Source organism: Oncorhynchus mykiss, chromosome 2 (assembly GCF_013265735.2).
Source record: "Oncorhynchus mykiss isolate Arlee chromosome 2, USDA_OmykA_1.1, whole genome shotgun sequence".
NCBI lineage: Eukaryota > Metazoa > Chordata > Actinopteri > Salmoniformes > Salmonidae > Oncorhynchus > Oncorhynchus mykiss.
Window position 1 is genome coordinate 16,176,078 of NC_048566.1, and position 12,497 is coordinate 16,188,574.

At 46.3% G+C, this 12,497-nt stretch overlaps 1 protein-coding gene across 1 annotated transcript; it reads right to left on the minus strand.

Annotated features, from left to right (window-relative positions):
- Positions 1-781: 781 nt before the first annotated feature.
- Positions 782-4,533, minus strand: s100t (S100 calcium binding protein T). Its single transcript, XM_036934591.1, has 3 exons — positions 4,450-4,533; positions 1,504-1,669; positions 782-1,413 (listed from the first exon to the last, which is right to left on the minus strand). The coding sequence occupies exons 2-3, from the start codon at positions 1,666-1,668 to the stop codon at positions 1,252-1,254; spliced, it is 327 nt and encodes a 108-aa protein (XP_036790486.1). The 5' UTR covers position 1,669; positions 4,450-4,533; the 3' UTR covers positions 782-1,251.
- Between the last annotated feature and the right edge of the window lie 7,964 nt (positions 4,534-12,497).

Here is a 12,497-nt window from a genome sequence, read left to right on the forward strand (position 1 = left end):
CCTCACAAACGTTTACAGATGCATAATTGAGAACATCCTGTCGGCTGTATCACTGCCTGGTACGACAACTGCACCTCCCGTGACCGCAGGGCTCTCCAGAGGGTGGTGCGGTCTGCCCGATGCAAACTATCTGCCTTCATGACACCTAGAGCACCCAATGTCACAGGAAGGCCAAAAAGCTCATCAAGGCTGGGACCGAGAGACTGAAAAACAGCTTCTGTCTCAAGGCCATCAGATTGTTAAATAGCCATCACTAACACATTAGAGGCTGCTGACTATATACATAGACTTGGAATCACTGGCCACTTTAATAAATGGAACTTTAGTTACTTTAATAATGTTTACACATTTTTCATTACTCATCTCGTATGTATATACTGTATTCTATTCTACTGTATCTTACTCTATGCCGCTCTGACATTGCTCATCATATATATATGTATTCTTAATTCCATTCCTTTACTTAGATGTGTGTGTACATGTTGCGAAATACTTGTTAGATATTACTGAACTGTTAGAGTTACAAACACAAGCATTTCGCTGCACCTGCAATAACATCTGCTAAACACGTGTATGTGACCAATAAAATTGGATGTGATTAAGTAAATGGGAGTGCAGCACAGACACAAAAGTCCATCCCTGGAGAGTCTCTCACTCTGCTCCCATCTGGTGGCCAGACAGTGTTACTACTCCTCTCCATCAGAGAGACTGGGTAAAATTAGGAATATCCCAAACATACACACAAAGTATCCAGAAACCACAACAATACTCCACGACAAGCTTTGGTTAAATGTCAAGTTTATTCTATCGAGGAGGAACAGTTTAACAATGAACGAAAAATGAACAGGGGGTTTACAAAAGGAATGAAAAGACAGAAATTATATTCACATATTCAACAATGACCGTTATTAATGATGATTTAAACTCCACATTTTTACTCTGGAATAAACTTCTGTGTGTTGGGTTTGGTTTGGATCGAGATGGCACACACACTAAACACAAAAACACACTGCCCAGTGTGCCACGATGCATCTATGAACATCTCAGAGTGTGTGTGTGCATGTGTGTGGTATGTATGGTGTGTGTAGGTCTCTGTTATTAAACAGTAGACATTAAGCCTAGCCAGGATTTGAGTGGAGATGTCTCATAATAATCGTCCTCCTCTCCTCAGTGAGTGAGTGAGTGAGTGAGTGAGTGTGAGAGAGAGAGAGAGAGCATAGACATGTGTGAGTGTACGTGTGTGTGTTGTGTTCACTTCTTCTCCCCCTTGTCGTTGTACTCCAGGAAGAAGTCATTGCAGGCGACGGTGAGCGCCCCCACCAGGATAACAAACTCAGTGAAGTCCACCTCTCCATCATTGTTGGCATCCAGGTCCCCCATCACCTTGTCCACTGCTTCCTTGTCCTGGGCATTCTGGGTAAGGGAGAGAGGAAGACTTTTACGCTGTGTGTCTGTGCGTGTGTGTCTGTGCGTGTGTGTCTGTGCGTGTGTGAATCTCCTTACCCCCAGGTAGTTGCCCAGCTCTGCAGAGAGCATCACTTTGAGCTCTGCTCTGCTCAGGGTGTATTTGTCGCCCTCGTCTCCAGAATACTTATGGAAGGTCTGGATCATCAGCTGCATGGCAGTCTCCAAGGTGGACACATTCTCTGTTTTGGTAGGGTTAGACATACTACAGAGGTAGAAAGACAATAGACATGGTTAGGATAATGAGCAGGTGTTTCACACTGTAGTAGGACATCAAGTGATGTAGCCTGTGCAGAGTGTTTGTATTTTCTCATGGAAGCTGAGCCAGGATCAGATGGATCAGTCAAACACACTGTAGAGAGCAGTGGAGGCTGGTGAGAGGAGGACATCTCACAATAATGGCTGGAATGGAGTGATATCAAACACATTAAACACTCCCCAAAAAATGTGTTTGATATCATTCCATTTCAAATCAAATCAAATCAAATTTATTTATATAGCCCTTCGTACATCAGCTGATATCTCAAAGTGCTGTACATAAACCCAGCCTAAAACCCCAAACAGCAAGCAATGCAGATGTAGAAGCACGGTGGCTAGGAAAAACTCCCTAGAAAGGCCAAAACCTAGGAAGAAACCTAGAGAGGAACCAGGCTATGTGGGGTGGCCAGTCCTCTTCTGGCTGTGCCGGGTGGAGATTATAACAAAACATGGTCAAGATGTTCAAATGTTCATAAATGACCAGCATGGTCGAATAATAATAAGGCAGAATAGTTGAAACTGGAGCAGCAGCACAGTCAGGTGGACTGGGGACAGCAAGGAGTCATCATGTCAGGTATTCCTGGGGCATGGTCCTATGGCTCAGGTCCTCCGAGAGAGAGAAAGATCCATTATTATGATCCATCCTCCCCTCAGCAGCCTCCACTGGTACAGTATCAACTGAGTTAGCAATCACCATGTCTGCTGAGCACGGCAGGACAGATAGGACGAGAGAGAGAGAGGGATGGATGAATAGACAGAGAGAGCTGCTTGTTCCTCAACCCTGTCTAGTTCCTGAATTAGTCACAAGTTTAAAGTCATCCTACCCAAACACCTGAAGAACTACAAACCCCAAGAGTCCTACTACATTACTAAAGCCCCAGACAGTTAGCCATGGAGTATGATGATGATTGATGATTAGTTTCCCCACTTAAGGATAAGTTGATCCTGAATCTGTGGGGAGCCACATTGAGACACTGTAATGGAAAGGAGATAGGTAATAGTGAGCAGGATATGTGAACCCCAGCCTTCTGATAAGAGTGAAACTCACACCAGGTAGAAACACACCTAGCTCTAACTCTAACCCTGTCTCTAACCCTATAGCCCTGTCCTGTCCAAACCAGTACAGGAGGAACTGGGACCATTGGAACCTGAGCTAGTCTCTACCTGAGCTGGACTGGATGGTTGGTAACAGAGGAGACAGGTGTATGTATCCCACCACCCTGCCTCCATCCCACCCCTCCATCTCTTTATCCCACCCCTCCATCTCTCCATCCCACCCCTCCATCTCTCTATCCCACCCCTCCATCTCTTTATCCCACCCCTCCATCTCTCTATCCCACCCCTCCATCTCTTTATCCCACCCCTCCATCTCTTTATCCCACCCCTCCATCTCTTTATCCCACCCCTCTACCTCTCCATCCCACCCCTAAATATCTTTATCCCACCCCTACATCTCTCCATATCTCTATCCCACCCCTCTACCTCTCTATCCCACCCCTCTACCTCTTTATCCCACCCCTCCATCTCTTTATCCCACCCCTCCATCTCTTTATCCCACCCCTCCATCTCTCTATCCCACCCCTCCATCTCTTTAACCCACCCCTCCATCTCTCTATCCCACCCCTCCATCTCTTTAACCCACCCCTACATCTCTTGATCTGTCGATCCCATCCCACCCCATCTATCTGTCGATCCCATCCCACCCCATCTATCTGTCGATCCCATCCCATCCCACCACCTTCCCTTCCCACCCCATCTATCTGTCGATCCCATCCCACCCCATCTATCTGTCGATCCCATCCCACCCCATCTATCTGTCGATCCCATCCCACCCCTCCACCTTCCCTTCCCACCCCATCTATCTGTCGATCCCATCCCATCCCATCTATCTGTCGATCCCATCCCACCCCTCCACCTTCCCTTCCCACCCCATCTATCTGTCGATCCCATCCCACCCCATCTATCTGTCGATCCCATCCCACCCCATCTATCTGTCGATCCCATCCCACCCCTCCACCTTCCCTTCCCACCCCATCTATCTGTCGATCCCATCCCACCCCATCTATCTGTCGATCCCATCCCATCCCATCTATCTGTCGATCCCATCCCACCCCATCTATCTGTCGATCCCATCCCATCCCACCCCTCCACCTTCCCTTCGCACCCCATCCCTTCCCCACCTCTCCATCTTACCTCCACCTCTCCCACCCCTCTTCCCTGACCACTCTACTTCTTTCCCTACAATTACATTTACACTGTATCAAATTCACTTTATCCCAACAGAAATCTGAGCTCATTCTTGTTTAGGAAAAATCTAGATTTGCCTCCTTTGAGCAAGATATTTACATAAACAGAAAATAAAGAAGAAAAAGAAGAGAGCGGTCAGTCAGGACAGAGGAAACACAACAGAAACTCTATAGAGGCTAACATCACACCAGAATAGACCAGGGAATAGACATGAAATCACCAAACACACAGAGTAGTGAAGTCTACAGTACAGGCTGTGTGCTTTCCCCTCTCTGTAAAAGTTATATTGACGTTGTTTAGGGTTACAGCAACGCAAACTTTGTATCATTGTCTCTAGATCCCAAACAGCTGAAATATATTTCATCTGCTCCACATTTTACCGTGCTAGACAGAACTACCTCCTGAAGAGCAGAAGGGCTGAATTCTTTTGCCTGTTGCTGAAAAACTGCATTCATTCCTGAGTCAACCTTTCTTCCTTACCTGAGCAAAGGAGGAGTGCTGGCCTGCTGTTGGACACGTAGAGGGAGAGTAACGAAGAACGATGAGGAGGGGGAGATGGACAGCCTCTTAAATACTTCTCTCCCTCCTCCCACTCCACCTCTCTCCCTCCTCCCACTCCACCTCTCTCCCTCCTCCCACTCCGCTTCTCTCCCTCCTCCCACTCCGCCTCTCTCCCTCCTCCCACTCCGCCTCTCTCCCTCCTCCCACTCCGCCTCTCTCCCTCCTCCCACTCCGCCTCTCTCCCTCCTCCCACTCCACCTCTCTCCCTCCTCTCACCCCGCTTCTCTCCCTCCTCCCACTCTGCCTCTCTCCCTCCTCCCACTCTGCCTCTCTCCCTCCTCCCACTCCGCCTCTCTCCCTCCTCCCACTCCGCCTCTCTACCTCCTCCCACTCCTCCTCTCTACCTCCTCCCACTCTGTCTCTCTCCCTCCTCCCACTCCGCCTCTCTCCCTCCTCCCACTCCACCTCTCTACCTCCTCCCACTCCACCTCTCTACCTCCTCCCACTCCGCTTCTCTCCCTCCTCCCACTCCGCCTCTCTCCCCTCCTCCCATTCTGCCTCTCTCCCCCCTCCTCCATCCCTCTCTTCTTCCACCTGTTGCTCCTCTTCTCTGTCCCCCGTCTCCTCTCCTCCTTCTCTGTTTACACGACGGACACCTGCCTTCCTGTGATGGACAGATAAGATCCATCCTTCATAAAAGCTGTCAGACATGACACCACATCACTACCTCAGGATGATCACATTTACATTATTAGTATCAAATTTTACCTTCAAGATGTTTTTGAGAAAGCCAGGGAGATGAGAGGGAAAGCAGTAGAGAGGAGCAGAGGGAAAGCAGAAGAGGAGAGGAGCAGAGGGAAAGCAGAAGAGGAAAAGAGGAGGAGAGGGGAGCGACGTGGTGTAGCCTATTTATCCACTTTGGCCACAATGGAGCCAAGGTGCAGAGAGCCACAATGGAGCCAAGGTGCAGAGAGAGCCACAATGGAGCCAAGGTGCAGAGAGAGCCACAATGGAGCCAAGGTGCAGAGAGAGCAACAATGGAGCCAAGGTGCAGAGAGAGCCACAATGGAGCCAAGGTGCGAGAGAGCCACAATGGAGCCAAGGTGCAGAGAGAGCCACAATGGAGCCAAGGTGCAGAGAGAGCCACAATGGAGCCAAGGTGCAGAGAGAGCCACAATGGAGCCAAGGTGCAGAGAGAGCCACAATGGAGCCAAGGTGCAGAGAGAGCCACAATGGAGCCAAGGTGCAGAGAGAGCCACAATGGAGCCAAGGTGCAGAGAGCCACAATGGAGCCAAGGTGCAGAGAGAGCCACAATGGAGCCAAGGTGCAGAGAGAGCCACAATGGAGCCAAGGTACAGAGAGAGCCACAATGGAGCCAAGGTGCAGAGAGAGCCACAATGGAGCCAAGGTGCAGAGAGAGCCACAATGGAGCCAAGGTGCAGAGAGAGCCACAATGGAGCCAAGGTGCAGAGAGAGCCACAATGGAGCCAAGGTGCAGAGAGAGGCACAATGAAGCCAAGGTGCAGAGAGAGCCACAATGGAGCCAAGGTGCAGAGAGAGCCACAATGGAGCCAAGGTGCAGAGAGAGACACAATGGAGCCAAGGTGCAGAGAGAGCCACAATGGAGCCAAGGTGCAGAGAGAGCCACAATGGAGCCAAGGTGCAGAGAGAGCCACAGTGGAGCCAAGGTGCAGAGAGAGCCACAATGGGGTATCACTTACGGTCTCAGTCAGTGTGCTATAGTAGCAGTGGATTACCATGGCCCGGGCCTGTAGCCATATTGTACTGCGTGTCAAAACATAGGCCAGGGGAAGCAGTGAAAGCGTGTTTAGATAAACAGGAGAAGCCCTGGAGGAAGGTGAGAGGCCCTGCTATGGCGTTGACAATATTCTTTCAAAGATGCATGCCATCCACAAGATCAAAATACAGACCATCTCAATACTTATACTCTGAAATGGAAAATATTTCATTTACAGTTTTCCACAATTGTTTACACATGTTTGCTGAATCATTGGGCCATTTTCCCAAATCTGTAAACACAAAACTCTACAAATCTGTACCAATAGCAAACACTGCATTCAAAACTGTTATTGCTTTCCATGTTTGTTTGTTTTTGCATCTAAATGACACACATGAATAGATCTGTCTACCAACCAACAACACACTGATGTGCTCAACACAAAACACTGAATATCCCAGCAGTAGGTTTATGATGTGCTCAACACAAAACACTATGAATATCCCAGCAGTAGGTTTATGATGTGCTCAACACAAAACACTGAATATCCCAGCAGTAGGTTTATGATGTGTTCAACACAAAACACTGAATATCCCAGCAGTAGGTTTATGATGTGCTCAACACAAAACACTGAATATCCCAGCAGTAGGTTTATGATGTGCTCAACACAAAACACTGAATATCCCAGCAGTAGGTTTATGATGTGCTCAACACAAACACTATGAATATCCCAGCAGTAGGTTTATGATGTGCTCAACACAAAACACTGAATATCCCAGCAGTAGGTTTATGATGTGCTCAACACAAAACACTATGAATATCCCAGCAGTAGGTTTATGATGTGCTCAACACAAAACACTGAATATCCCAGCAGTAGGTTTATGATGTGCTCAACACAAAACACTATGAATATCCCAGCAGTAGGTTTATGATGTGCTCAACACAAAACACTACTATGAATATCCCAGCAGTAGGTTTATGATGTGTTCAACACAAAACACTATGAATATCCCAGCAGTAGGTTTATGATGTGCTCAACACAAAACACTATGAATATCCCAGCAGTAGGTTTATGATGTGTTCAACACAAAACACTATGAATATCCCAGCAGTAGGTTTATGATGTGTTCAACACAAAACACTGAATATCCCAGCAGTAGGTTTATGATGTGCTCAACACAAAACACTATGAATATCCCAGCAGTAGGTTTATGATGTGCTCAACACAAAACACTGAATATCCCAGCAGTAGGTTTATGATGTGCTCAACACAAAACACTGAATATCCCAGCAGTAGGTTTATGATGTGTTCAACACAAAACACTGAATATCCCAGCAGTAGGTTTATGATGTGCTCAACACAAAACACTGAATATCCCAGCAGTAGTTATGTGCTCAACACAAAACACTGAATATCCCAGCAGTAGGTTTATGATGTGCTCAACACAAAACACTGAATATCCCAGCAGTAGGTTTATGATGTGCTCAACACAAAACACTGAATATCCCAGCAGTAGGTTTATGATGTGCTCAACACAAAACACTGAATATCCCAGCAGTAGGTTTATGATGTGTTCAACACAAAACACTGAATATCCCAGCAGTAGGTTTATGATGTGCTCAACACAAAACACTGAATATCCCAGCAGTAGGTTTATGATGTGCTCAACACAAAACACTGAATATCCCAGCAGTAGGTTTATGTGCTCAACACAAAACACTATGAATATCCCAGCAGTAGGTTTATGTGCTCAACACAAAACACTATGAATATCCCAGCAGTAGGTTTATGATGTGTTCAACACAAAACACTGAATATCCCAGCAGTAGGTTTATGATGTGCTCAACACAAAACACTATGAATATCCCAGCAGTAGGTTTATGATGTGCTCAACACAAAACACTGAATATCCCAGCAGTAGGTTTATGATGTGCTCAACACAAAACACTGAATATCCCAGCAGTAGGTTTATGATGTGCTCAACACAAAACACTGAATATCCCAGCAGTAGGTTTATGATGTGTTCAACACAAAACACTGAATATCCCAGCAGTAGGTTTATGATGTGCTCAACACAAAACACTGAATATCCCAGCAGTAGGTTTATGATGTGCTCAACACAAAACACTGAATATCCCAGCAGTAGGTTTATGATGTGTTCAACACAAAACACTGAATATCCCAGCAGTAGGTTTATGATGTGTTCAACACAAAACACTATGAATATCCCAGCAGTAGGTTTATGATGTGTTCAACACAAAACACTATGAATATCCCAGCAGTAGGTTTATGATGTGCTCAACACAAAACACTATGAATATCCCAGCAGTAGGTTTATGATGTGCTCAACACAAAACAATATGAATATCCCAGCAGTAGGTTTATGATGTGCTCAACACAAAACACTATGAATATCCCAGCAGTAGGTTTATGATGTGCTCAACACAAAACAATATGAATATCCCAGCAGTAGGTTCATGATGTGCTCAACACAAAACACTATGAATATCCCAGCAGTAGGTTTATGATGTGCTCAACACAAAACACTGAATATCCCAGCAGTAGGTTTATGATGTGTTCAACACAAAACACTATGAATATCCCAGCAGTAGGTTTATGATGTATTCAACACAAAACACTATGAATATCCCAGCAGTAGGTTTATGATGTGCTCAACACAAAACACTATGAATATCCCAGCAGTAGGTTTATGATGTGTTCAACACAAAACACTATGAATATCCCAGCAGTAGGTTTATGATGTGTTCAACACAAAACACTGAATATCCCAGCAGTAGGTTTATGATGTGTTCAACACAAAACACTATGAATATCCCAGCAGTAGGTTTATGATGTGTTCAACACAAAACACTATGAATATCCGAGCAGTAGGTTTATGATGTGTTCAACACAAAACACTATGAATATCCCAGCAGTAGGTTTATGATGTGTTCAACACAAAACACTGAATATCCCAGCAGTAGGTTTATGATGTGTTCAACACAAAACACTGAATATCCCAGCAGTAGGTTTATGATGTGTTCAACACAAAACACTGAATATCCCAGGAGTAGGTTTATGTGCTCAACACAAACACTATGAATATCCCAGCAGTAGGTTTATGTGCTCAACACAAAACACTGAATATCCCAGCAGTAGGTTTATGATGTGCTCAACACAAAACACTATGAATATCCCAGCAGTAGGTTTATGATGTGTTCAACACAAAACACTGAATATCCCAGCAGTAGGTTTATGATGTGTTCAACACAAAACACTATGAATATCCCAGCAGTAGGTTTATGATGTGCTCAACACAAAACACTATGAATATCCCAGCAGTAGGTTTATGTGCTCAACACAAAACACTATGAATATCCCAGCAGTAGGTTTATGTGCTCAACACAAAACACTATGAATATCCCAGCAGTAGGTTTATGATGTGTTCAACACAAAACACTATGAATATCCCAGCAGTAGGTTTATGCCTTTTGCATTGTCAGTGTTACATTGTAGCCGGTTGTAAAATATTGTTACAGTAATGTATACCTACTCAAATATACATAAATAAACACATACAAATGCAATACAGTAACAAAAACATTGTCATTTATTTCCAAATTGCAGTATTTTTGAACACTTGTGTTTTGTATGTAACACTTTCTGTACCCAACAGGAGTACAACAGGAAAAACATTCAGTAAGATAAAGGGTTTTCTGTACAAAAATAAAAAATGAAAGTGGCTCATTCCTTCAAAACTCTAAAGACAAAAACACATGCAAAATGTAAGAAAGAAAAACATTAGGCTACATCCTGCTGTAATGTCTGCTTCAAACTTACATCCTCAAACACGTAGATCCCCTGAACACAGCTCACTCTCCAGATCCCAATCACCTGAATTCTAGTCACCTGTATGTCATTATCACACACTATTTGGTTCAGTTCTTTGCACCCTGTCACTGTGAGGTATTGTTTGTTTTGTGACACACGGCTTGCAGAGCGCTGTGGTGCCCATGATCGGCTTCTCCTGTGAATGATAGTTTTAGCCTGCCTCACTAACCACACATTTTGCCTATTCCCTGCCTGTACTTCAGCCTGTTATCTACCTATTGCCTGATCTCCTGCACTACGTCATTAGCCTTCTCCATGCCTGTACTGTTTCCCTTTTGGACCCCTGTGTATGACCTTCTGCCTGCCCCTGGACCCAGCTACCTGCCTCCTCATGTGTATGACCTTCTGCCTGCCCCTGGACCCAGCTACCTGCCTCCTCCTGTGTATGACCTTCTGCCTGCCCCTGGACCCAGCTACCTGCCTCCTCCTGTGTATGACCTTCTGCCTGCCCCTGGACCCAGCTACCTGCCTCCTCCTGTGTATGACCTTCTGCCTGCCCCTGGACCCAGCTACCTGCCTCCTCCTGTGTATGACCTTCTGCCTGCCCCTGGACCCAGCTACCTGCCCCCTCCTGTGTATGACCTTCTGCCTGCCCCTGGACCCAGCTACCTGCCTCCTCCTGTGTATGACCTTCTGCCTGCCCCTGGACGCAGCTACCTGCCCCCTCCTGTGTATGACCTTCTGCCTGCCCCTGGACCCAGCTACCTGCCTCCTCCTGTGTATGACCTTCTGCCTGCCCCTGGACCCAGCTACCTGCCTCCTCCTGTGGTCCTATGCAATAAACAACGCTTGAAACCAGCGCCGTCTCCCCTTGTGTTCATTACACCTGCCTCCTATTTTGGTCTGGCCACAGCACCTAATCTACATCACAAGCGATGTTCTCCCTGGCTAAACAGAATCTTCTGGAGTGACGGATCCAGCCACCAAAAGCCCCCACATCAACTTCACCACATGCATCATCCATTGCCTGGAGAAGAGGCGTGTGAGGGGATGGCGGTCATACACCTTCCACCACCATGCCGAAAAAAACTTTTCAATTGTGTTTAGGAATGGGGAATATGGTGGGAGGTATAGAACAAACTGTGGGTGGTCGATGGACCAGAGCAGCCCGGTGGAAACTCACGTTGTCCTAGATGACAACATACCTGGGCTGCTCTGGTCCACCCCTCTGCTCGGCTGGAATGAGGATGCCGTGTAGTGTGTCCAGGAATGTGATGAGAAGGGCGGTGTTGTAGGGACTAAGGTTGGCATGGTGATGGCTGACGCCTTGCTGGCTAACGGCTGCATACATGGTGATATTCCCTCCACGCTGTCCAGGGACATTCACAATGGCACGGTGACCAATAATGTTCCGTCCCCTTCTTTTGGCTAGCATCCAGCTCCAAGACTCTCTGAAACACACAAGACAATGTGACCTAGAGCAGTCAATATGGTGAGGCACAATACACTGGATTACAGTACTGTAATGTGTCTATACAGTGCTGATATGATAGTAAATTCACAGTATAGTACTTACTTGCTCATATTCATAGTGCTGTTCTTTAACCCTCTCTGAGTGTTGCTCAAATGGCGACCTGTAGACCTGTTTCATCAGGATTCAGTTGCACTGTAATACACGGTCCAATGTAGACAAGCCCACCTGGTGAATGTTATTGAATATTGTGTTGTCTGAAATGATGTGGTTCTGGATTTCTCCTAGTCTAATGGTATTGTTTGCCACCACCATGTTCACAATAGCGGTCTCCTGTTCTGTTGTAAACAGCCGGTGTCTTCTACCATGGCCTGGCCATCTCTCAGTTCTGGTGTGAACAGACGGTGTCTTCTACCATGGCCTGGCTATCTCTCAGTTCTGGTGTGAACAGCCGGTGTCTTCTACCATGGCCTGGCCATCTCCTGTTCTGGTGTGAACAGACGGTGTCTTCTACCATAGCCTGGCCATCTCTCAGTTCTGGTGTGAACAGCCAGTGTCTTCTACCATGGCCTGGCCATCTCTCAGTTCTGCAGAAGATCCACAAATATGATATGATTGGTTACAGTAAGCTAAAATAATCTATTTTATTTCAATATCAAATGACATTACTGTAACGTTGGGTAACAATCACTGAGTAACATAGGCCTACTGGTATGTCGGACTGCAGTATACATAAAGAGCATAGTGTAAATGGTAGGTAACTTACCGGTTGTCATTTCTGAATGTACGGATGATAGATGCAACCGTGTAGCAGCTCAGGTTGAGCTGAACTCTCTGCCCAGCATCCCTCATACTCAATCCATGGTTGAGCACATGGTCAACCAATGTGGCCCTGATCTCATCTGAGACAACTGTCCGTCCGTGTCCTCCTCCTCCTCCTCCTCCAACTCCTCCTCCTCCTCCTCCTCCTCCTCTAGCTCTAGCT

Coding starts and splice junctions, on each gene's coding strand:
- s100t (XM_036934591.1), bottom strand. CDS start 1,668: ATGTCTAACCCTACCAAAACAGAGAATGTGTCCACCTTGGAGACTGCC. Junction 1,414..1,503: donor AGCTGGGCAACTACCTGGGG/GTAAGGAGATTC, acceptor TCCCTTACCCAG/AATGCCCAGGACAAGGAAGC.